This window comes from Passer domesticus, chromosome 5 (assembly GCF_036417665.1).
Source record: "Passer domesticus isolate bPasDom1 chromosome 5, bPasDom1.hap1, whole genome shotgun sequence".
Lineage (NCBI taxonomy): Eukaryota > Metazoa > Chordata > Aves > Passeriformes > Passeridae > Passer > Passer domesticus.
In genome coordinates, this window is record NC_087478.1 from 49,006,859 (window position 1) to 49,028,743 (window position 21,885).

The 21,885-nt window shown below is 50.8% G+C and overlaps 3 protein-coding genes across 5 annotated transcripts; 2 read left to right on the top strand and 1 right to left on the bottom strand.

The window, feature by feature from the left end:
- Positions 1–157: 157 nt before the first annotated feature.
- ANKRD54 (ankyrin repeat domain 54) lies at positions 158–9,818 on the top strand. 2 transcript variants are annotated; one of them, XM_064420281.1, is made up of 8 exons: positions 158–446; positions 715–762; positions 5,184–5,282; positions 5,720–5,791; positions 6,212–6,259; positions 6,373–6,497; positions 7,331–7,438; positions 8,100–9,818. In XM_064420281.1, the coding sequence occupies exons 1-8, from the start codon at positions 173–175 to the stop codon at positions 8,172–8,174; spliced, it is 849 nt and encodes a 282-aa protein (XP_064276351.1). In that variant the 5' UTR covers positions 158–172; the 3' UTR covers positions 8,175–9,818. The 2 variants fall into 2 exon arrangements, with proteins under 2 accessions (XP_064276351.1, XP_064276352.1); XM_064420282.1 differs by having other exon boundaries at positions 307–446; positions 5,189–5,282.
- Positions 8,653–18,409, bottom strand: GALR3 (galanin receptor 3). Of its 2 annotated transcripts, XM_064420279.1 has the most exons (4): positions 17,352–18,409; positions 16,739–16,815; positions 15,846–16,217; positions 8,653–15,261 (listed from the first exon to the last, which is right to left on the bottom strand). In XM_064420279.1, exons 3-4 carry the CDS (start codon positions 16,193–16,195, stop codon positions 14,364–14,366), a joined length of 1,248 nt encoding a protein of 415 aa, XP_064276349.1. In that variant the 5' UTR covers positions 16,196–16,217; positions 16,739–16,815; positions 17,352–18,409; the 3' UTR covers positions 8,653–14,363. The 2 variants fall into 2 exon arrangements, with proteins under 2 accessions (XP_064276349.1, XP_064276350.1); XM_064420280.1 differs by lacking the exon at positions 16,739–16,815.
- On the top strand, positions 18,409–21,314 carry LOC135300628 (noggin-like). The gene is made up of 2 exons (XM_064420283.1): positions 18,409–19,745; positions 20,803–21,314. The coding sequence occupies exon 1, from the start codon at positions 18,606–18,608 to the stop codon at positions 19,347–19,349; it is 744 nt and encodes a 247-aa protein (XP_064276353.1). The 5' UTR covers positions 18,409–18,605; the 3' UTR covers positions 19,350–19,745; positions 20,803–21,314.
- The last annotated feature ends 571 nt before the right edge of the window (positions 21,315–21,885 follow it).

The window sequence follows — 21,885 nt, forward strand, 5'->3', positions numbered from 1 at the left end:
CGTCAAGCTCTGCTGGCCACTGCCTCCACTTCCCGCCCCGCCTCTCTCCTACCCGCTCCCTCCCTATTGGCTGCACGCGCGGGCTGTGCCGCCTTTCATTGGTCGAGAGGAGGCGGCCCGCCCCGTTGCTATGGTGACGGCCCGCCCTCTCCCCGGGCCGGGCCGTGCCGGGATGGAGGGCGGCGGTGGGGCTGAGGGGGCGCCCGGCGCGGGGCCGGGACCGGGACCAGAACCAGAACCAGAGTCAGAGCCGGGGCCGGGGCCGGGGCCGGGGCCGGAGCCACAGCCGCGCATCGCGCTGCCGCCGCCAGGAGCGGGCGCGCCGCTGGGTTACCTGCACGTCGTGTGGCAGCGGGAGGAGCCCGCGGGCAAGATCCCGGCGCGCCGCCTGCGCCGGGCCGCCCGCCTGCACCGCCGGCTGGGCCCCACCGGCAAGGAGGCGCACGGTGAGCGGCCCGGCTCCGCACGGGCTCCGCGAGGGAGCTGGGCGCTGTTCGGCGGTCCCGCCGGGAGGGTGCCCGGGCCCGCGGCCGGTTCGGGGGCAGACCGGGAGAGCCGTTCTTACCCGGTGCCTCCATCTGCTTCCCATTCTCTGGTAGCAGTGGGATTTGGCCCCGCGCTTGTGCTGGATGGAGCACCGGGATGGAATGGTTCAGTAGGGAATCGTGCCTCTTTCCTCTGTGCTTCCCAGTAATTGCTGTCTTTCCTCCGTAGCTCTGAAAAGGCTGCGTGAAGCTGCCAATAGCAATGATCTGGACACAGGTAAGGCTTCTGTCAGTCCCACCTGGGACCTCTTCTTGGAAGGGCACTGTCTCAAGGGCTCTTACTTTTGGAGAGGAGGAAGTGGGTGCTGATAGATTGAGAACAGGATGCTTTAGCTGCTTCAGGTCTAGAAAATGCTTTTCTAAAACCCAGGTTTGTTCTCTGAGCAGAGTGGGGCTGGTTATTGTGTTCTCTTTTTCACTGCACCTGGTTCATAGTGTTAGTTTTCCATCTGCCTGGAGCTAAACCAGCACTGCGCTGTCCCAGCTGTTTCGGTGTCTTGTTTTGCCCAGTTGTTAGCAGCAAGAGAATGATGTTTTGATTTAGGTGGAAAAGTTACGATTATCTAAGCCATACCCTGTGTGATGAGGCAGCATGACCCAGTAGATTAGAACCAGGGCCAGAGCTGGACTCTTCTGGTTTCTGCAAAATTCCCTTGTGGTCCATAAATTCTGCTTTCCATATGTCCAACCTCAACACTACATCCTTCTCTCTCAGGCTTTTTTATTTGAAGTGCTAGAGGCACTTCATATCAGAGTTAGTTTATCAAAGCTTAAAGTTTTAGTAGTTTTTGCAGTCTGTGTTCCTACACAAATAACTTAATGACAACTTTGCTAGGTGCTGGCTAAGAGTAATAAAAGCATAACACACTATTTATAATTAATAAATATTTATTGATTGTAACTAAACAATCAAGAGGTTATTAAAACCATTAACTAAAATTACTAAAAAGTTCTGACATTTCCAACAATTCCCCCCTTTGGAAGTGATTTGAATTTTCCTTCAAGATTAAACTTCCACTAAAATAATTTAAACTTAAATCATTGAGTATCTAGCAAGACTTAAGCCATTAAAATGCAAACATTTGCTTGTGCCTTGTTATAAGGTACCATAGATCATTCATTCCAAATGAAATTCCAGCCCGGGGTATTACTCTTTTAACAATATCTTGGTGACTTCCCTTGCTTTGTTGGTGCAAGCAGCTCTCCAAAAAATGTGTCAGCTCAAACCAATAGGTATCAATATCCCTCTTGTTGAGGTAGCTCAGAAAAATCTGTTTGCCTATAAACTCCAGGACAGTTTACTTTTTTTGGAGTCCCTAAAGGAGGTCTTTTGTAGGGCTGTGGATTTTGTTGCAAACATATTTTACACTTACTCTTTTGATTCCTGGTATTTTTACACTTATTACTTGGTGTTTCAAGTTACCTCTAATATCTTCTGCTCCCCAATGTGTTTTTTCTGTGTTTATCTTTGGCTACTTATCACTGCTTGAGGTACTATGTATGGTATGTCATTCAATTTCTCTTTCTTTTGGCAACATAACATCAACTCTAAAATACCATTTTGGTGTAAAAATACCATGAACTGGCCATTTTCCTTGATTATCTAATAGATAAACTAGCCACCAGAAAATACAATATCCTATTACCTGTATCCAAGTTAAAGAATTGCTTTAAAATTCTTTCCAGTGCTGAAAAATACAACCTAAAGGCGAACATTTGGGTATTCCCCCTCTTCCTGAGAAGAAAAAGGGAAACCCACAGTAAGCAGAAGTTGCAGCAATGACTAAAACCGACACGAGAGAGCGCTCTGTGCACGCCAGTACAATTCCAGTCACCGAAACAACAGCAGCCGCTGTGCTGGCGCCAGGAGAGAGCTCTGAGCAAACGGTCCTCACTTCAGCAATTTACATTGCCCAAAACCAAACACTTAGTACACACCAAATGCCCTAAAGTTCACAGTCAACATACAATGGCTTCAGCACTCTTACAGCCGATGAATTTTCATACAAACTCAATTTATTCTTATGGCACACTTGCATTTTCCAACACTAACAGATACCATAGCATTTAATGAGCACAGAAATATCAGGGCAAAGCCCTTCCACAACGTGGCTCTTTGTGCAGGCAGCACTGTCTGACTAATTGTGGGCAAAGCAGAGGGTGAAGATTCAAACCACACCTTTTGATAGTCACTTGTACAGTTTTACAATTACAGTTTTCCAACTGTAAGGCAGCAGGACTCAAACACAATTCCATTATTCACTTATACAGTTTTACACTAAATTTTAATAGAAAATAGACAATTATATAATCACTTTTTTAACTCTTAATATGTTACAGAGTGCAAGCTTGTGATTAGGTATACCTTATTAAACCTTCAGGAATGTCTTAATAAACTCCCAGGGGTTTTTGCCTTGAACTCACCTGGATCAGAGGATTGAAAACTCCCTGAAAAAAAGTCTTTCAGTGTGCACCAAAGTCCTTGATCCTGTAAGTCTGTGGAATATCAAATGTGTTGTCTCACCTGGGTCACCAGTAAATTGTTACCAAATCCTTCAAAATTGTTGGGGTAAATAAACCCCTCTAACCCTTTCTCTTTAGTGTTAGTGTGTAAGATGTTATGTTGTTGTTGGCCAGGAGGGATTTGTGTGGCTTACAAAATTCTGGCCTCCACTCAGACACAGATATAAAACTTTTTATACTTTTTAGCAAACAAATTAATGTTTGTTGGTTATAAATTACATCATTCTCTTTTATTAAATAGTACTCTGTCCTCTGTGGGATATTGGTTTCTCACTTCTCATGCTAGTTAGTCTATATTTTTAGTCTTTTTTGTATCTTTTTCCTCTGGTAGGGACTTCCCAACACATATACTGAGTCTTTGTTAGTCCCTTCTTTATCTTCTGGTTTCTGCAAAGTTCTTGTGGTCCATAAAATCTACATTCCAGACGTCCAGCCTCAACCATACATCTTTCTCTGGTTTTGTTCATTGAAGCACATCAGAGTTAGTTTATCAAAAGTTAAAGTTTCAGTAGTTTCCCCAAGCTGTGTTCCTACAAAAGTATGTTATGACAGCTTTGCTAAATACTGGCTAAGAATAATTTAAGATCTATATATATAATTCTAATTATATATGTAGATTATGATTAACTAAAGCAATTAATTTCAAAGTTAATTAAAATCACTAACTAAAATTATTAAAAAGTTATATCATTTCCAACAGGAAGATGAAAGAATGCCGTTTTATGGAAGTCTTGGTTTCAATTCACCTTGGATTTGATAGACAGGTTCCCATGTTTACAGACCTCTTGCGTTTTGTTTACTCTGCAGCTTGAGGAAGTGTGCTATGATTAATTTATTTTTCATCAACAAGTAAACATCTTTGCTGTTTCCTGTGGTGGCACTGGGTGGAGAGGTTATGTCATTCCTACTTGGTTCAGGGGAAGAGCAGCTAAAGTGTTCCTATTAATGGTTCTCACTGGGGCACTGTCAGTTGCCCATTCTTTCTTCTGAAGTATCAAACATTCCATGTTAATGCCACTTCCATCTTTTTAGGTGTTCTTTTCAGTTCTGTACCACCCTTGAAGCAGGATGTGTACAGGAAGAAATTCAAAGGTGGCTATAATTTGCTTTCTGGAAGCTGGGATGAATGGTGACTTTCAGTGGCCTGAAACAGTCTTGACTGTTGTAGAATATACTCTTTAAAGATCTCAAAATATAATGAACCTGTCAGCATTTTTAACAGCTACGGAATGAACTCTATTTTCCACACCAGGTAGCATATCAGGATGATCTCAAAACACCAAAAGTAACAGCCCATACAGATGCCCCTACCCCACGTTGTATAGGTGTTATTTTTATGTCCCTAATCTTTCCACCCTTTACTGATCTCTCTGCTCAGCTCTTGGCAGGTCGGTGCATTCCCCTGCCTGCTTCCCAAACTGTAGCCACCACTGGTTAGGAAGGAGCATCATCAAGACAGGTGTGAAGAAGTGGCTTTTCTCACTACCTGTGGTTACACTCTGAAACTTCTGACCACAGGTCCACGTTGATGTCAAAACTTTACAGGTGCAGAAAATGACCATGTAAATCCACAGGGCAAGCCCATGGAGGGGTAGTAGTAAGCACAAGATGCTAATTCTAGCTTGGGAAGTACCTGAGATGCAGCTGACTAAAACCAAGAGTTAGCCCCATACTCTTCCTATCCTTTTGCATTCTTCTCTAGGTATTTGCTGGTTGTCTTGGAGCTTGAAAATTTGGCTAGGTGGGTCTTTAGCCGTTAGAGCTGTTGCCTTATCTTTTATGGCAACGTGTGGAAGGTGGTGAAGGCTGAATCAGAGGGTGGAGGTTACGCTGCTAAGGCTGGTTCTGCTGAGCTGGGATACTGGTGGTAACTGGTTCAAGTCCAGTTGACTTAGTCAATGGATCAATGCCTTGGATTGAGCTGGCAGAACCCCACTGCACCTCGCTAAGTCAGAGCTGAATATCCTGCAGCAAGGATTCTCTCACAGCTGCTAAGGTGACTTAGCAGCTGACAGCACGTTTCTGTACCCCCAAAAGAGCAGACAGCAGATAGCATTACCTCTCTGATCAGGTGCTCCTTCAGCTTACTTGCTTTTTTCTCCTTGGTTCTGTCAGTGCAGCAACTCCTGGAGGATGGAGCTGACCCCTGTGCTGCGGACGACAAGGGCCGGACAGCCCTGCACTTTGCCTCCTGCAATGGCAACGATCACATCGGTGAGTGGGGGGGCTCTGTCTTCCAGCCTCTCTGTGCTGGGGATTTTGAAGGGTGCTCTTTATTTTGCTTCAGCACCTGCCAGAGGTTGCTTTTTTCTGTTCCTTTTGTGTCGAAGTTGCCAACTCTGGCCCCAGGGTTTGCCATGTCTGCCTGCTGGAAGGGGGGCAGGACCTCCCAGTTCTAGCACTGTACTGGTGCAGAGGGAAGGGTGTCCTTCCATCAGGGAGCCCAGGAGCAGTGGCACTGCATGGCTCTGTGCTGGGTCCTTCTGCATTGCTGTGCAAGCCCCTGCCCTGTCTCAGGAAGGAAGCTGATGAGCTGAACAGAAGCACCCGTAGGGCAGCCTGGTGGCTGCCACATGGATCTGTGGCCCATGTGGGCCTGACCTGTGGGGCAAAGGGAAGGGACTGATGTGTGTCTGTTTCCTTGTTTCTAGTCCAACTGCTTCTGGACCACGGGGCTGACCCAAACCAGAGAGATGGGCTGGGCAATACTCCCTTGCACTTGGGTAAGTGCCACACAGATGAGCTTTGCATGGAGAAAAGTGAGGTGAGAACCTCCTTACTGTTCCTTTCCTCTCCACCTTCCTCTTGCCTGTGCCGCACAGAGTGCATCCCCAAATTTAAGCACCTAGGAGGGACTCTGCATTTCATTAGATTCACTCCTCACAAAGATTCAAAATCAAAGAAAAGGTTTGAAAAAATTGATTTCCCTTCCTCTACCAGCACCAAGGAGTGCAAGATCTGTTCCAGACACAGTACTCAGGCTTGAGTGGGTGGATACCTTAGCATTTGGACCGTTCCTCTTTCCTCTGGCAGAGAAGCCCTTTGGGAAGCAGCAAGCTAGTTTTTCTGCTCAAGTTTCCTTGAGCAGAAACTAATTTTTGTTTGTACCTCTAAGTTGTGTATCCTCTGTTTTCCCTCCCCAGCTGCCTGCACAAACCATGTTCCTGTCATCACCACGCTGCTGCGCGGAGGTAACGTTTCCTCTCTAACAGTTACACCTGTTCCCTTCCTGCCCTGTTGAAACTCTCCAGGGACACCACATCCTGGTGACAGACCTCACTGTCCCTGGTCGTGCATCTTGCAGGGGCCAGAGTTGATGCCTTGGATCGAGCTGGCAGAACCCCACTGCACCTTGCTAAGTCAAAGCTGAATATCCTGCAGGAAGGATTCTCCCACAGCCTGGAGGCTGTACGCCTTGAAGTGAAACAGGTAAAATAAACAGCCCCATGTTCTGGTAGTGGGGTGCAGCCCCTGGCAGCCTCCTGCACCCTTTACTTAAATGCTTGTTTGTAGGCTCTTAACTGCTGTGGGAAGAATTTGACTTCCGTTTTCAGAGACCTTCCTTTTCCCCAGCCTCTACTTTAATTTTTTCCAGGGCCTCCCTTGGCTCTGTTAAGCTAAGGATGCATTGAGTGGATTCTTGGGCTGTATGGAGCATACTGTTTTCTTCAACCACAATGTAAGAGATGCCTTGTGGCAGGAGAAGGATGAGGCACGAGGCTGTAGCTGTGCTGTACACGTTCTCTGTATTCCTTACACAGTCTGCTGTGCTCCAGTATATAGAGGCATGGAATAGGAAAGCACTCCTGGTCCTGTAAATGCACGGGGCATGGGCCTCACTTCAGGAGCCACACAGACACAAGGATTTTTATCCTCTGTGCATGAGCAGATCCTGCTGGAAGTAGAAGTCCCTGCTCCTCACAGTGAGGGAAGCTAACTAGCCATAAAAAAAAGTTTGGTGCTTTCAGGGCTAGACCTTGTTCTGCTTCAGCTGGGCTTATCTCTCTTCCACGTTCTTGACCAGGCACAAGGATCACATCTAGTCCATGTGTGACTGGTGAATGCTTCTGGTGACTCACTGGACTCTGATGCTGCCATTAGTGCCATGCAGTTGCTTTGCCCGGGTTCGTCTCTAGGGGTCACGTACTCTGCCGTGTGCTGCAGCTTCAAGGCTGTGTGCTTGGCAATTTAATTTTTCCAGTGGAAACACTCCAGCCTGGTGCAGCTCTGTGATGTTTGCCTCTTGTGCCTGTTTGTTTCAGATTATCCAGATGTTGCGGGAATACCTGGACCGTCTGGGGAGGCATGAGCAAAAGGAACAGTTGGATGACCTCTGCTCCAGGCTACAGATGACTAGCACAAAGGAGCAGGTATTGAGCATTGAGCTACTCTGACTCACCTCCTTGGATTGGGACTCCTGCATTTAGGAGAATGCAACTGCATGAGCAAAGGGGCACTGAAGTCATGGTTATTGCTCACATTGGGTCAAGTGGGCAAGTTACATGATGACTCATGGTACTCCTTTGGGTGAAAATTCAAAATGCAGAAAGCATCACAGTTCCAAGCAGCAGGGAAGCTGAGGATCAGATGGGCTGAGGACACAGTCACTTTAAGGCCAGGGTCAGCACAACCACACAGGGTTGCAGGGCCTGGGGTTTTTCCTACTAAAGACTGGCCCCTAGAAACAGGCTTAGAGGAAATAGCCCTGATACCATGTTTGTGTTTTGGGTAATGTAGCAACATGGTTGTATTTTAAGGACTGGCTAAATCACACAGAGCAGAGGTCAAGCATCACCTCCTGAAGAATGGGGAGAAGCTCCTATTGCCTTAGATTAGGGCTTGTTTGATGATGAGGATAGTAGCCCTTCTGCATGATTGTTGGCACCAAAAGGATCCTGTCCTAGTGTAAGTTCAGCATGGGCATTACTGGCAATTCTAGTGCAAGGGTGGTCTCTGCTGCATGGGGCTTTCTTCTGTGGGGCTGGGTGGCTGCATTCCCCTCCCTGATGGCCTTGTGTATTCTCCTGTCAGGTGGATGAGGTTACAGACCTCCTGGCCAGCTTCACGTCACTCAGCCTGCAGATGCAGAAGATGGACAATAGGTAATGGGCTGCCAAATCATCTTCCTGAAGCAGCAGGAGAAGCCTTAGAGAGAAAAGGAAGCTGAAGTTTGCTTCTCAGATCACTGACTAAACATTGCTGCCAGCAGCCATTCCTGCCCAGACTGACTCTGCAGTGGTGCTCAGACTGTTCCTGTTGGTGCTGCCACAGCTGCCCCACAGGAAGGCAGCAGGCTTTGCACAACAAAGGCAACAGACAAGAATGCTGCAGCTGTGACTTTGGGGTAAAAGAGCTGTTCTACTTTTTACCAGATGGGCTGGCGATGAATAGGGTACCCTTTCCAGAGATGTTTTGCCTTCTCCTAAGTACACCAGCTCCGTGTAGGTGGTGACCAATGCCATGTGCAGTTACCAGCCCTCACTAGTGTACTCAGCAGCTAGCCAGCATCACAGAAATGCCTGGAACATTCCTGCTTGGAAAAGGCACCTTTTGCCACCTCCATACTGCTTAATTGCATGAGGGAGAAAGTGAATGCCTTGAACAGCAGAAGGCTTTGTGCTATGAGAAGAACACACATTTAATTCTGCATGCTAGAAGCTGAGCAAACATTCTGCCTTAAGAAACATGCACTGAGGCTTAATTTTCACCTTTCACAGAGCCTGTTGTCAGAAGACAGAGAATGTGTCTGGTTACATATGAGATACAAAGTTTTTCATAGCTAGACTAACACCTGTCACTGGACCCATTTTTTAAGTCTGCTGCAAGTTTGTGCTTAAATATTACATTGTAACACTTCCAAAAAATACCCAGGTGCACAGCTAGCAGGTCAGAACTGCCCTGTTGTGAGAATAAGGATTGGAAGGTCACAGTCTTAATGCAGTTCTAGACAGACATCTACGTCTTGTAAAAAAGCCCCACCATAACTAACATTTGTATTTCCTGTTACTGGCAGTCTCAGGAAAGAGGTCCAGTTGTGACAGGAGGTGTTGTGCACTCAGCTGTATTATTGGGCTAGGATGAAGGTGGATTTACCTCTGCCTCAGCAGCACCAAACCCATTGCTCAGCCATTGTGTATCTCTTGCTTGTCATGGAGAACCTTAAGTGCAGTGTGAGAAACGAATTGTGGCTTATGCTGGGAGTCTGAAGTGATGCAGCTATGAAGGATGCAGGGAAATGCTCTTGCTGCTCTCTCTCTTCTGCCCACTGTGGTTAGCAATAAAGATTTAGCTTGCTTTGCTGTGGAGCCAGGATCCAGGAAATCTCGTTGATAGGGCACCTACAGCAACAGGGTGACAGGGACATGTCAATAGTGATCCGAGTTCCCACCTGTGTGCCACACCATGGTGTGCTGGTAGCCACACCTGTCTCACAGCAGCCACAGTTTGGAGCATTCTTCAGAGATCTTTAGGTCAGCATGCTCTCTGATACCTGCCTCTTGTCCAGGAGGAGGCTAAGTGGACCTCTGTTCAAAGCTGAGCTACCAGAAACAGGCATGACTTTTAGATGGGTTCATCTGTGGGCTGCTGGAGGACACAGCTGGGGGCAGCAGTCTCATGGTTGGGCTGGAGCTGTCACTGTACATATTGATACTTCATTATGATGTGCTGGATGGGAAGGATGCTGAGAGGGTGGGAGACAATCTGACCTTTTTGTATTTTCAACGTCAATAAAATCCTGTCAGCCTTTTACGATTCCTCAGCCAAGTTCTCTTTTTCAGAGCAGCCCATTCCTCTTTCTTTACATCTGTTCCAGGCCCCATGCATAGCACTGGACTTGGTAAATGCTACTCTCATCCCTGGTCCTCAAATCAGAAGTGACAACACAAAGTTGTTTGAGTTCAATCACCACTCTGTTTGCAGATCAAAGTACAGGGTTGCTGGCTGACCTTTTCTGATCCTGACTTCCAGAGCCAAGAAATCCAAATTTAAAATCTAGGCTGCTGTGAAACCGTACAAACAGAGGAAAGGGAATCCCAGCAGGAGTGCTTCAAGCTGGAAGATATTTTGCAGAGAGGAAAAGCAGCCTTGCCCAGTGGCAGAAGTCATGCCTTGCCCCATGCCAAATAAAATGGCTGTGCTGTGAAGAGACAGCAAGAGGATGAGGGGCTGGAGAAGGACAGGGCAGGGCAGGGAGCTTCCAGTGTGGCCCCTGTGTGAGGAGCAGGTGACCTTCCTGCCCAGTCTTTACTGACCTTGTCTCTTCCCATCTTTGCAGCCCAGTTTGATGTCCACATACACTCAGCTGCCAGCGCTTCTGCCCTCAGCAGCCTTGTTGCTGAGGAGACCATTAGGGTGCCTGAAGAGCACGTGGCTAAAACACTCTTTATCCTGCAGTTGCTGATGTTGTCTCTAAGTAGACACCTCTTACCAGCTTACCTCAAACCCAGGAACACATCTAGCTGAGACTCAGAGTGAAGCTTTTAGTCTGGGCACACGTGATGCTGTCCACAGCTCTTCAGGCTTTTTTCTTGCCTGGTGCTGGGTTTTTTCTTAACAGCTCCTGACAGAGGGGAAAGGTGGGGGTGCTGCAGCCAGCCAGGAGCAATTGCCTTGCTTCTTTTGCCACACTGCTCCCACCATGGCAGGAGAGGCAATAAGAAAACAAATGGCTATAGGAAGTTTTGCCACTGCTTTAGCAGTAACATCAGGTAAGGAAGAGAAAAGCACGTCTGGTTTTCAGTGGAGAAAAAAAAAAAGTATCATGTAGGAATTATATTTTATGAATCACCACAGTCAGTTCTGCTTTCCTGCCTTAGGGCTTGAAGCTGCCCTGAGCCATATTATGTGTTTGGCACTGGATGGAGAAAAGTTTTAGGTTTCTTTGCATCAGCCAGTCATACCCAGAGCCTTATCTACCCTGTCATGCTCAGCAGCTGTATCCAGAATGAGAATTAGGTGCTGGGCAGGAAAGAAGCTGTTCCAGGGAAGGAGAAAACATGGCTTCCCACTGTGCTGAGAGCTGTTGACTGGCACTGCCTGGTTTTCTTTCTGCTTCTGGCCTAGAGGCTTCAGCTTCTCCCAGCAGCTTTCCTCTGTCCTTGCACCCTGTGCCACAGATTTCCCTGCACAACCCGTGAGGCTGGTGGCAGTTGTCTGTGTCTCCCAGAGGTGTCTGCTGCAGTAATGGAGAATTGAAACAACAGCACAGGTTTCCCTCTGCTATTTATTTTGCCATTAGAATCAGTCCAAACTCCTCATTTTCTTTCTGCTACACCATCAAATGCACCCCCTCCAGATCCCTTCCTGGACAATAATAATCCCCATTCCCAGGGCCACGATATCAACTGAGACTTTAGGCTTTGGTTCTCCCTCACCACTACCTGACCTCCAAATACACTCTACTTCCCCTCCTAATTCAGAGCATGTGATCTGCAGAATTCCCAGCCATTGAGCCCAGCAGCAACCTCCCTGGCTCTGAGGCTGCTGCTGTACTGTAAGAGGCAACCAAAACCAGCCAGACTGAGGATCTGACCCAAGCAAACAAACAGCTGAGAACCTGATTGTGTCTCACAGAGGAGCCACAGCAGAGGCACCAGCTCTGACAAGGCCTCCCAGCAAAGCTGCATGGATGTTACTAAGCAAATGACCTTTCTCTGGAGCAGTCACTTCACCCACTCAATCGAGTGCAAAGCACACACTGCAATGTGTGTGAACATCAAGAATTTGTTTAGCTCTTCAGCAGCTGAAATAATTAATCTCCAACAGCTAAACTCATTTACTTCCTCCACTTTTGCCTTTCTAGCAGACTTCAAATCCAGCACAGCAATTATCTCTGCTGCTAAGGAAGCCCCATGAAGCGTCTCTGGCAAACTTCTCACCCTTTCATCTACTTCCTTCGCTCACTCTGTGAGCAAAGATCTCTTCCATCACAGAAGGATACTTATAAAAATATGCCTTCTTCATGCATTGTGCCTGGCCAGCCTGGGGGAGCATCCCTGGGCAGGTCAGGGCCCTGGGGTGACCAGGTGGAGGAATCAGCAAGTTTTGATTAGGAAGATGATAACAGATGTACGGCAAACAGCGTTCCTCTGGGCTTTTTTTATGAAATCTCTAAGAGGGGAAGAGAGCACATGGAAGAATTAAAATAATCAGCTGGCAACCTGCTAGTGCTGGTCATAGATTAGCAACCAGCAGCTAAACCCAAAAGCAAATAACCAGAATTCCCTTCCCAGGGCTGCCAGATTACACACAGGGTCATAAGCAGGATGAGCTTCTCGGCGCCTGGGTCTGGCACTTCCCAGTATGTCAGGCTCATGTCACACGTGCCAGGGAGATGCCAGACACCAGAATCAGCACACAGTTGGCAGGACTAAGTTACTCCACAGAGAAGAGCTGATGCTTACCACTAGACGTGAAACCCTGACCTGGTCACACCTCTCCCATTTCATCTACCCTGTTCCAGATCTTGGAACAGCTGCACTGTATTGATGTGGCAAACCAGACCCTGCAGGGTTAAAGATGAGCTTGTCAGCCTGAGTGATAAAAAGTAGGATAGAAAATAAGAGAAAACAGTAATTAATTAAGGCAAGAAGCTGGGAGCAGAGACTGCAGAATGACAATCAGTCTGGAGGGAAGGCTGCGTGGAAAGCAGCAATCAAACTCCTTCAGTTTTAATTAAACCTGTCTCTCTATCAAGGATGTGACATCTTTGCTTCACCTCTGCTTTTGAGCTGAGAAACCAGTTGGAGCAAGTAAACTGGTACTGGATAGACAGGAATTTCCTTCTGGCTCCAGAACCTTCCCAACCCAGGCTCAGCACCTGCCCTTCCTGCTCATGTGCTCTCCAAAATTGGCCTTAGCACCAGGCAGAACATAGTGAAGGGGTCCAGGGCTCGCAGCCACTTGTCATGCTACATGCACCTTCTCCCCAAGATCTTCCCTATCCTCTCTGTCCTGTTTCATTTAGCCTTCACCCCAATGTGCAGCAGTCAGTCCCAATCTGACCTGCTCCATTTGCAATCTGGGACCAGGAAGAACAGGATCAGGGGTGAGCAACAGCCTGGCTGCTCCTAGGCAAGAACAGGCAGTGTCCAGCTGTGCCACGTCATTGCTCCTGACTGCTGTTCCCTTCTCCCTGCAATGTTTTTGGCTGTGGAGTGAGTCTTCACCTGAAGAAATGATGAGACCATGTGAGCTGGCCACCAGCCATGGCATAATGTGCAGAGGGTGACTGCAGAACTCATTGTTCCCAGGAAGGCACACTGGACACGTTTCTGAAGGAGATCCGCTGTAGAGGAGTGGCAGCCACCACGAAAGGAGAGACGTGGAAAAATCAGAAACGGGGAGAGAGGCAAGGGAAGCTCAAAGTGCAGAAAGCAACATCAAGCATTTGAATGGAAAAAGAAAACTAATTCCCAGCACTGTTGGCCTTCCTCTTCGGTTAGCCTGTGCACAGAAAAAGGGATGTCCTTGGAGCTGAGCTCTAGCAAGGTGAACAACAGCTTCAGTGAGCGTTAGAAATACCATGTCAGCTGGGAATTAAGAGTGGGCAGGACAAAGCAAAAAGGAAAGATTTACGCAAACAGAAGTAGGGAACAGAAAAATAAGGGAAATAAAGAGGACATCATGGCTCTGCTTATGCACATCACAGCTCTGCAAGCTGCCTGATGTCACCCAGCCCCACTCTTCAATGCCTACAGCACTGGCTGGGGCCAAAACGCCTTTTGACACAACTTCCAGCACCATGCATGGGGACAAGTGAGGACGCCAGAGGGTTTTGTAGCCCATGCAGGGCTCAGGACACTTACAAGTGCCATGACAACCTGTAATTGTTTCCCCTTCAGTGTGGAAGGCTGGATGTCCCACAATGTCACAGCTTTCCCTAAACACTTTTTCCTAAGCTTCCCAATTTTCACCTTCTCTTAAGAAATTACAGGTGCAGACCTGCCTCACATTAAGGGTTACATATTCAGGATCCACACAGCACTACTAAAACACCATATGTAATTCAAGAAGAGGAGGCTGTTGCAGTCACTTAAAGTTTACTGTGAATATTGAGCTGGGATGATGACAGGTCTCAGACATGATTACAGGATCACGGGAGGAGGTGTTTGAGGAGTTCTGGGGGACTTGAACTCAGTTTAATGGGTCTGAATGAGCGAGCTCATCTCTCACTGCCAACATAAAGCCATCTCAGTGGGATAAGGCGTGGGCACGATGATCCTGGAGGAAAGCAAAACCACTGTGATGTGGTCAGAAAATTAGATGCAAATAGAGACTACTTTTTTTGCCTCTCTAGCCCTTTTCTAGGGCTTCTTCTTGATCTTGTCCAACAGTTCCTCTTAGAGGGGTCACATCTAGGGAATGGCCAGCTGTTGCCAAAATTTCCTCCTCCAGTAGCTCCTTCTGAACAGAGACCATGGCATCTTGTACCTGCTGAGTCCATGCTCTGGTACGAGTGGCACCTTCATGATCCCTCTTCCTGGTGTTCTCTTCTGGGGCTTGGGTCACCTCAGTGTTACCTCCACAGAAATCTCCTGTCCTGTTGGCAAAACCTCTTTCCACATTGACCATATGGACTTTCCTTCCAACCCTCTTCTTCTTCTTTTTCCTGATCTTGTTCTGGAAGAAGAGGCAGGTGAAGGCCTGCTTGAAACGCTTGCGGAAATGCTTGGAGATGAGGGCGTAGACAATGGGGTTGAGGCAGGAGTTGGTGTAGGAAAGGCAGTGGGAAGCCAGGCGGAAAGCGTAAGTGGCCCGGTTGAAGGGAAAGTGGCCAAACCAGAAGCAGAGGATGACCAGGTGGTGGGGCAGCCAGCAGAGGCAGAACAGGATGGCCACTGTGACAATCATCTTGGTGACCTTACGCTTGGCTTTCCGAGACTCTGAGATTCTTTCTATGGGGTCTACAGAAGTCCACAAGAACTTGATGGTCCTAGAGTATGCCAGGCTCACCACGGTCACGGGCAGCAGGTATCCAAACACAAACGTGAGGATGTCCAGAACCTTTCGGCGCTGGTCCTCCCAGACGGGGACACAGATGGGCACACCATGGTAATGGATTATCTGGTAGTAACTGAGGTAAGGCCCTGCGAAGAGCATCGACAGGGACCAGATCACCACAATGGCCACTCCTGCATTTCGGGATGTGCGGAGGTCCCGGGACTTCAGTGGATACCGAATGGCCAAGTACCTGGCAAGGAGGGGAGGGAGAAGGAGAGACAAAACACAACATGGGTGAGATGAGGTATTCCTCCTGCCCTGTGGAGCTCCCATCTGTGTACCCCTTCCCATGCAGCCACCCATCTCTTCCCTCCCAAATCTTTCGGGAGTGAGGGTTACAGTGAATTCACAAAAATGTCAGGGTCATTCCAACAGTGGGCCTGGGATCTCTATCATCCACTCTGCTGTGCTGGCTCAGGAAGGACAAGCAGTGTATATTTTGAACCAGGTAAGAGAAGGATAGGAGCAGGACTCCCCCGTTCCTTCTGAGTTGTGTTGCTGCCCTGGAGGTTTTGCTGTTCTTGCTTATGCAAGGTGGACTCCCCTCTTTCCCAAGTGAGCACTGGGTAATTAGGCTGAGAGCTTGGCTTGGTAGAGGGTGGTGGCATGGGGAGCTGGGGAGACTGGCTCTGCTGGCCCTACCTCTGGGGAGACCCGACCTGCTTCTTACAGGACACCCAACAGGGCAAGTAGTGGCCTTTCTCCACCCTTAGCTCAAGAATGGCAAACACAGTGTCCCTGAGCTGCAGAACTCAAAGGGAAGGGGACACTTACCTGTCAACAGAGACAGCAGCCAGGGTAAAGCTGCTGGCATACATGGTGAGGTAGATGAGGAAATGCACAGCCTTGCAGGCAAAGGCCCCAAAGAGCCACCCATCCAGGGTGTAAATGGTGGCCTGGAAGGGGACGCAGCAGATGATGAAGCACAGGTCGGCCACAGCCAGGTTGAGGATGAAGAGGTTGGTGGTGGAGTACTTGACTTGGCCATTCCACAGCAGCACAGCCAGCACCAGCCCATTTCCCACAGTACCCACAAGGAAGATGAGGGAGAAGATGATGGGCACAATAATCCCTGCTGCTCGTAGCTCTGGGCTGTCAGAAGAGATGTTCAATCCCCCTGGCATCTTCCTGTCAGACTGCAGGGACCTGCATTGGGAGAAAGTGATAATAAGCCCCGAGGTGCCTGACCCCAGCCTTTGACAGTCATGTTTCTCCCAGAGATGCCAATCCCAACCAGCTGGTTAAATGATGCCACCAAGAACTCGTGACAGGGAGAACATCTCCCGTGCTCCTAGCACCCCAAGGGATCCCTCCTGCCCTGCCACCTGGCCTCACCCACCTTCCTTGCTACATTCCCAAATCTGCTAAACCCCTAGGGATTGCTTGCTTTGGCAAGTGTAAACCCTGGCTGGTGTTCAACAGGGTCTGGCCACAGGGCCGTGGGGTAGGAGGCTCCCATGGGCTGTAAGTGGTGCCAGCACACTCAGCCCAGGGCTGTGCCACCTCCCCCAGCAGGGACCCGATGCCTGGATCACAGCAGCAGCACCCCAACACATTCCCACCCCAAGGGAACTCCTTAAGCTGGGACCCCCTCCACCCTGGAGCTGGCTGCTCCTTGCTCCCCATGCAGTAGTTATGCTCCACAGAGGACAGGCAACCAAATGCACCTTTTCCTGATGCTGAGAGGGGATCAAGGGCTGGATGGTGGCAGGTAGGTGAGGATGGGAAGAGACCCTGGAGCCACCTGAAATACAACATGATGATCACTGTGAAGAAGCCTGTTATTATCACAGCTCAAGGTATTGTGATTTGCTGCAAAACTTCCTGCAGCCCTGAGTAACACTGTGCTCAGACAGGGAACACGAACAGCCTATCTCTGAATAAGCCTTCTCCTTGTTATGCTATCATTAGAACAAATTGTCTGTCTCTGAGCAAAAACAGAGAAGGAAAGACACTGTTATCTAGCTGCTGTTGACAAGCAATTAACTCGGCTTTGGGTCATGCAAGCTCCTTCACTCCGTGCTCCCCCATCCCTCAGCTCATGCCAGTTCTGCTTCCCAGCTTCTTTGTGTACCACACCAAGAGACTGTCCCTGCCTCTCTGTGTCTTGGGTCCCCTCTGTCCTACTGATAGCTACCCTCCAGCTTATCCATCTGGCCCCATGGGATCTCCTCACTGAAGCAGAGGAGCCCAGTCTCCTTCTGGGCACGCAAAATGCACCAGGGTGTCTCTGCTCAGGGAGCCTGAGGCCACCTTTCAGCTTTGGAAGCCAGCACTCACCTTTTTGAGGAAGAGCCTGCAGCTTTGCCACTCGCTTAGGGGGAGACCTCCAGTCCAGCCCACGCAGTGGTAGCGGGAGGATGCAGAGCACAGAAGAGTTTATCTGGGCAGCTCGGTCATCCCATCACTCCTGCCTGGTGCTCCGCTGCCTCCCCCTGCCCGCCACCAGCTCTGCTCCCTCTTCTCCTGGAGCTCCTCTCCTCTCTCTCTGACTCCCCCTTTTCCCTCCCTCTGCTCTTGCTGCTGATCCATAGTTCTCTCTTGTTTTTTTTCCCCTCTCCCTGAGGTTGGGTTTGAAGTTAACTCCTCTCTGCCCAGCTTTCCTGCAGGCTCAGCTGCTCCCTGCTCCTCCTGCTGAGAAGGGGGTGGCAGAGAGAAAGCTCACTACTCTCTGATGGAAAAGGGAGGAGGAAAGGGTCCCTTGGACCTCAGCAGCCACTTCTCAAAGCTGGGTGTTCAGAATGTGTTTTCCAACACCTCCAGGGAGCGTAAATACCCCATAACTGTGAGCTTATTTCTGCCCGGTCCCTCAAATAGAGGGTCCTAAACCCTCTGCAGGATGAGCAATTAATTGCTGCTACTAGATGTCATTAATTAATTGTTAGTAGCACTGAGCAGATTTAGCCTCTCCCACAATGTCTGACCCAGGGAAGGAGGAGAAAGCTGGTTTTGGATTCCATCCAGTCCAGGTCTCCACTCCACCAGTACTACAGTATGGGAGGGAGGACAAAACCTCCACGATGGCCACCTCCAGAGGTCCAGCTCCATCACAGCTGCCTGGAGACACACGGGGGCTGGCTGATGTACCAGGAGAGGACAGTGACATGCAGCCCTACTGCCATGCCCATCCTGGCGACAGGACCTGTGCCCTGAGGATTTCCAGCTGCACTGAGCGCAGCTTGGTGATCCTTTCTCAGCCAGACTCAAAGGCCACCAGCTTCCCTTTACTGGGAAGGTTGTGGGTACCTCTTCCAATGACGGTGCAGGATGTGGAGAAGGAGGCGCTGGCCCCTTCCCCTCCACAGCAGCCCAGATTATCCCCATTGGCTCGGTGTCAGGAGGGACCATGCGGCTTCTCCCCCCCCACCTGCCCCTCTGGTGGGAAGGAGCGAGGTGTCCCCGCCGGCTCCCTATCAGCAGGGAAAGTAAGCAGGGAAAAGGGGAAGGCCATGCCTCGGGACGCGGTGATAACCCAGGGGATGCGGCAGAGTGCGAGCCGGCAGCCGGGCACAGCCCGTCACAGCGCTGCTGGCCATGGAGGGGCCGCACGGCAGCCGCCTCCTCCTGCTCCTCTGCCTGCTCCCGGCACCGGCCGTGCCAGGCCCACCGCCGCCTCGGGAGCCGCCGGCCAGCACGGCGGACCCCGCGGCGCAGCTGCTGCGGGGCCAGCCCTGGCTGCCGGCGCGGCCCTACGGCCTGTCGCTGTCCCCCGAGGATTACCGCTACGCGCCCCAGCCCCGGCACCTGCGCCCCGGGCGGCTGCGCCGGCTGCTGGGCCCGGCCTTCGACCCCTTCTGGATGGCGACCGAGGAGCCCCGCGGCCGCAACGGGAGCACCCTCGAGGAGAACCTGGAGTCCGTGAGCAGGGAGCTGGCCGAGGGCGCCGGGCGGTATCGCCGCAAGCTGTGGCGAGAGGCGGAGGGGCTGGAGCTGCCCGCCCTGCTGCCCCCCGGGCCCGAGCTGCCCCCAGAGCTGGCGGCGGCTGCGGCCCGCCGCCTGCGGCAGTGGCTGGTGGAACGGGCCGCCTGCCGCCTCACCTCCGCCTGGGTGGACCTGGGGCCCGTCTTCTGGCCGCGCTGGGTGCGCCACACCACGTGCGAGAGCGGGCCCGCCGGCTGCTCCTGGCCCCCCGGCATGGCCTGCCGGCCCGCGCAGCTCAGCCGCATCCAGCTGCTGGCCTGGCACTGCTGGGGCCCGCAGCAGCCCGGGCCCCCGAGCTGCACCTGGCGCCACATCCCCTACCCCGTCGTGGCCGCCTGCAAGTGCTCCTGCCGCTGAGGGGGGCTCGGAGGTACCCCCCGGCGCCTGGTCCTGCAGCCAAAAGGCCTGAAGAGGCAAACATCGGCCTGGACCCACCCTCGGAGCGGGGGGAAGTCCCCCGAAAAAGAAATAAACCTCCAGGAAGGAAGTGGGGATGGTCCTTGCTGTGTCTCGCCAAAACCCCTGGGTGGTGGCTGCTTTGCCCCTCATCCACCAGCGGCATCAGCACCAGCGGAGGCCCTTGTGCAGCATCCATCTCCAGCAAAGGATGAGGGATGGAGAAATTATGGCACTGAATGGCAGGTTCAGACCCCCTCTGCACCAGCCCCAGACAGCTCAGTCCAAGCTGCGGCATCCCTGCCTGCCTGGCTGGGCTGCAGTGATGGAGCCAGGGCAAGGGAATTCCAGCAAAAGGTAGAGGTGGGTCACTGCTCAGGGTGGAAACAGCAATGTGGAGAGGGCTGCAGTCAATCAGTGGGCAGTGGGGTATTTTGGGACTGCAGTAAGGCAGCCTAGTGACAGTAGATGTGGGAGGTGGGCCATGACCCAGGGCTGGGAGCATTTGTGGGGCTAGGTGTACATGAAAACGGGATGGGATAGGATCCCCCCCACTATGCCACACTGCAGAGGGTGACAGCTCCAGACTCAGGACTGCCTGAGCAGCACACAGGGTGTGGGGTAGGTCAGGGAGCCTGGGGTGGGAACTGCATCCTCAAAAAGCAGCACCTGCCTCTATATTTCACTCAGCAAAACAATCCTCTGCTTTCTGGGCTAAAAGCTGCCTAGAGCTGTAGATCAGACCTAGGCTGGAAGGCCTTGAAGCAATAAAGAGCAGGATGTGCCTCAATTCAGTATTAACATGATGCCTCCAAGTCAATGAGTACGGCATTATTCATTACCAGTGTGCCATCATCTGACCCTCCCGCTTTCCTGGCATTCCAGCAGCACACAGTCTGCTCCCCAGACAGCTCCACAGCCTGCTGCTGAGCTTGGCCTTGAAGCAGGCAGAGTGCAGGGAGCTGGCTGCTGAGGCACCCGGGAGATACGGGGGTGAGAGGGAGGTCAGTGTGTCTGCTGAGGAGCAGAAGGGCGAGCCCACACGTGCATGCAAAAACAATGGTGAGCATCACAGGCTGCTCTTGCTGCTCTGGCCTGCAGCTGAGCAGAGAGACATCCGTGGGGCTGCTCTGCCAATGAGGAGGACCTGAAAGCTGGAGCAGGGTTAAACTGCTTGGGTTGTGTGCCCTGAGTGGAGCAGAGGCATCAGCAGGGATGCCTGCAGAGAGGGAGACCAGGGCTGGAGACCAGCAGGACAGGAATGTGAGGGAGGGAGGGTGGTACAGGTGTGCAATGGAGGTGTGCAGGCAGGGGGAGCAAGGGGTGCACATGCACTGGGCTCAAACCAGCAGTGATTCAGTTTAGGGCCTCAAACCTCCCCGAGCCCATCTAGCTGAACTTTCATCTCTTCCAGGTTGCACAAGGAGCTTGAGAGCAATCTCCCTGCCTTCCCCATGCCAAAATACTGCCTGTTGAAAAGGGTTTGCAGCACTGTGAGGGCCTGGTGCCACAGAAAGGGAACTCCATACCACAGTTTATCAGCAGGCTGAGCTCAAGGCCTGTGGGAATGGAAAATTAAACAAATTCAGCACACAGTTATACTACCAGCTGTTCTAAAAGGGTCTGGCTGCAGTGCAATTGAACCTACAAGACACATTTCTCCCCTGTCCTTTGCATCCTTGTAAAGCCCTACAATCCTGGATGAACACCTGTATTCTTCTGCAGTTGCTCTGGCTCGGATCAGACATTATTGCCCTGTAGTTTGCTCCCTGACAGCCTAGTGACACATAAGGATTTCAGAGCAGGTCTTTGCTGATACAACCCATTGCTCCAGCATTCAGGCACACTCCACTCCAGCTAGAATCTCTCCCTGGCTGCAGCTACTCATTCAGCACATAGGCAGCTGGCAGGACACACAACTTCTGATCTGGAACAAAACTGATGCAAACAAAGCAATCCTAAGAGATGCCCAGGCCCCACTTGTGCCTTTTTGAATGCTGAAATACTACAGCACAGCTTGGAGGAGCAAATCCAGATTCCTGCCATATGGAAGAAAATTAAAGGTTTCTGTCACCTGCTCTGTCCCTGGCCTTGGCCTCAGTCAGATGCAGATTCTCTCACCATGCTGCTGGCCTCTGCCACCTCAGCTTGCTCACTGCCTGATGGCCTCTCTGGGCCAAGAGGTCTTTCCCAGGGCAGGTTTGGGACCACTGAAGCAACTGGCAAAGCCTTGTAGCTGGGGACCAAGCAAACCTCACATCTAACCCCTGAGAGTGAGAAAGAGACAAAGGAGCACCAGAGCTTTGGTGGGCCCATGTCCTCTTCCGCTAACCAGCTGCCAGTGGCACAGGTTGCAAAGGGCTTGGGAAACACCCCTGCCTCAGTGGGGAATTGCAACAGTCAGATCTGCCAGGCTGATGCTGCTGGAGCCACAGGACAGCATAGAAGCAGGCAACATCAGCAACGCTGTTATTTCCATCAGCAGGAGACAACAGGA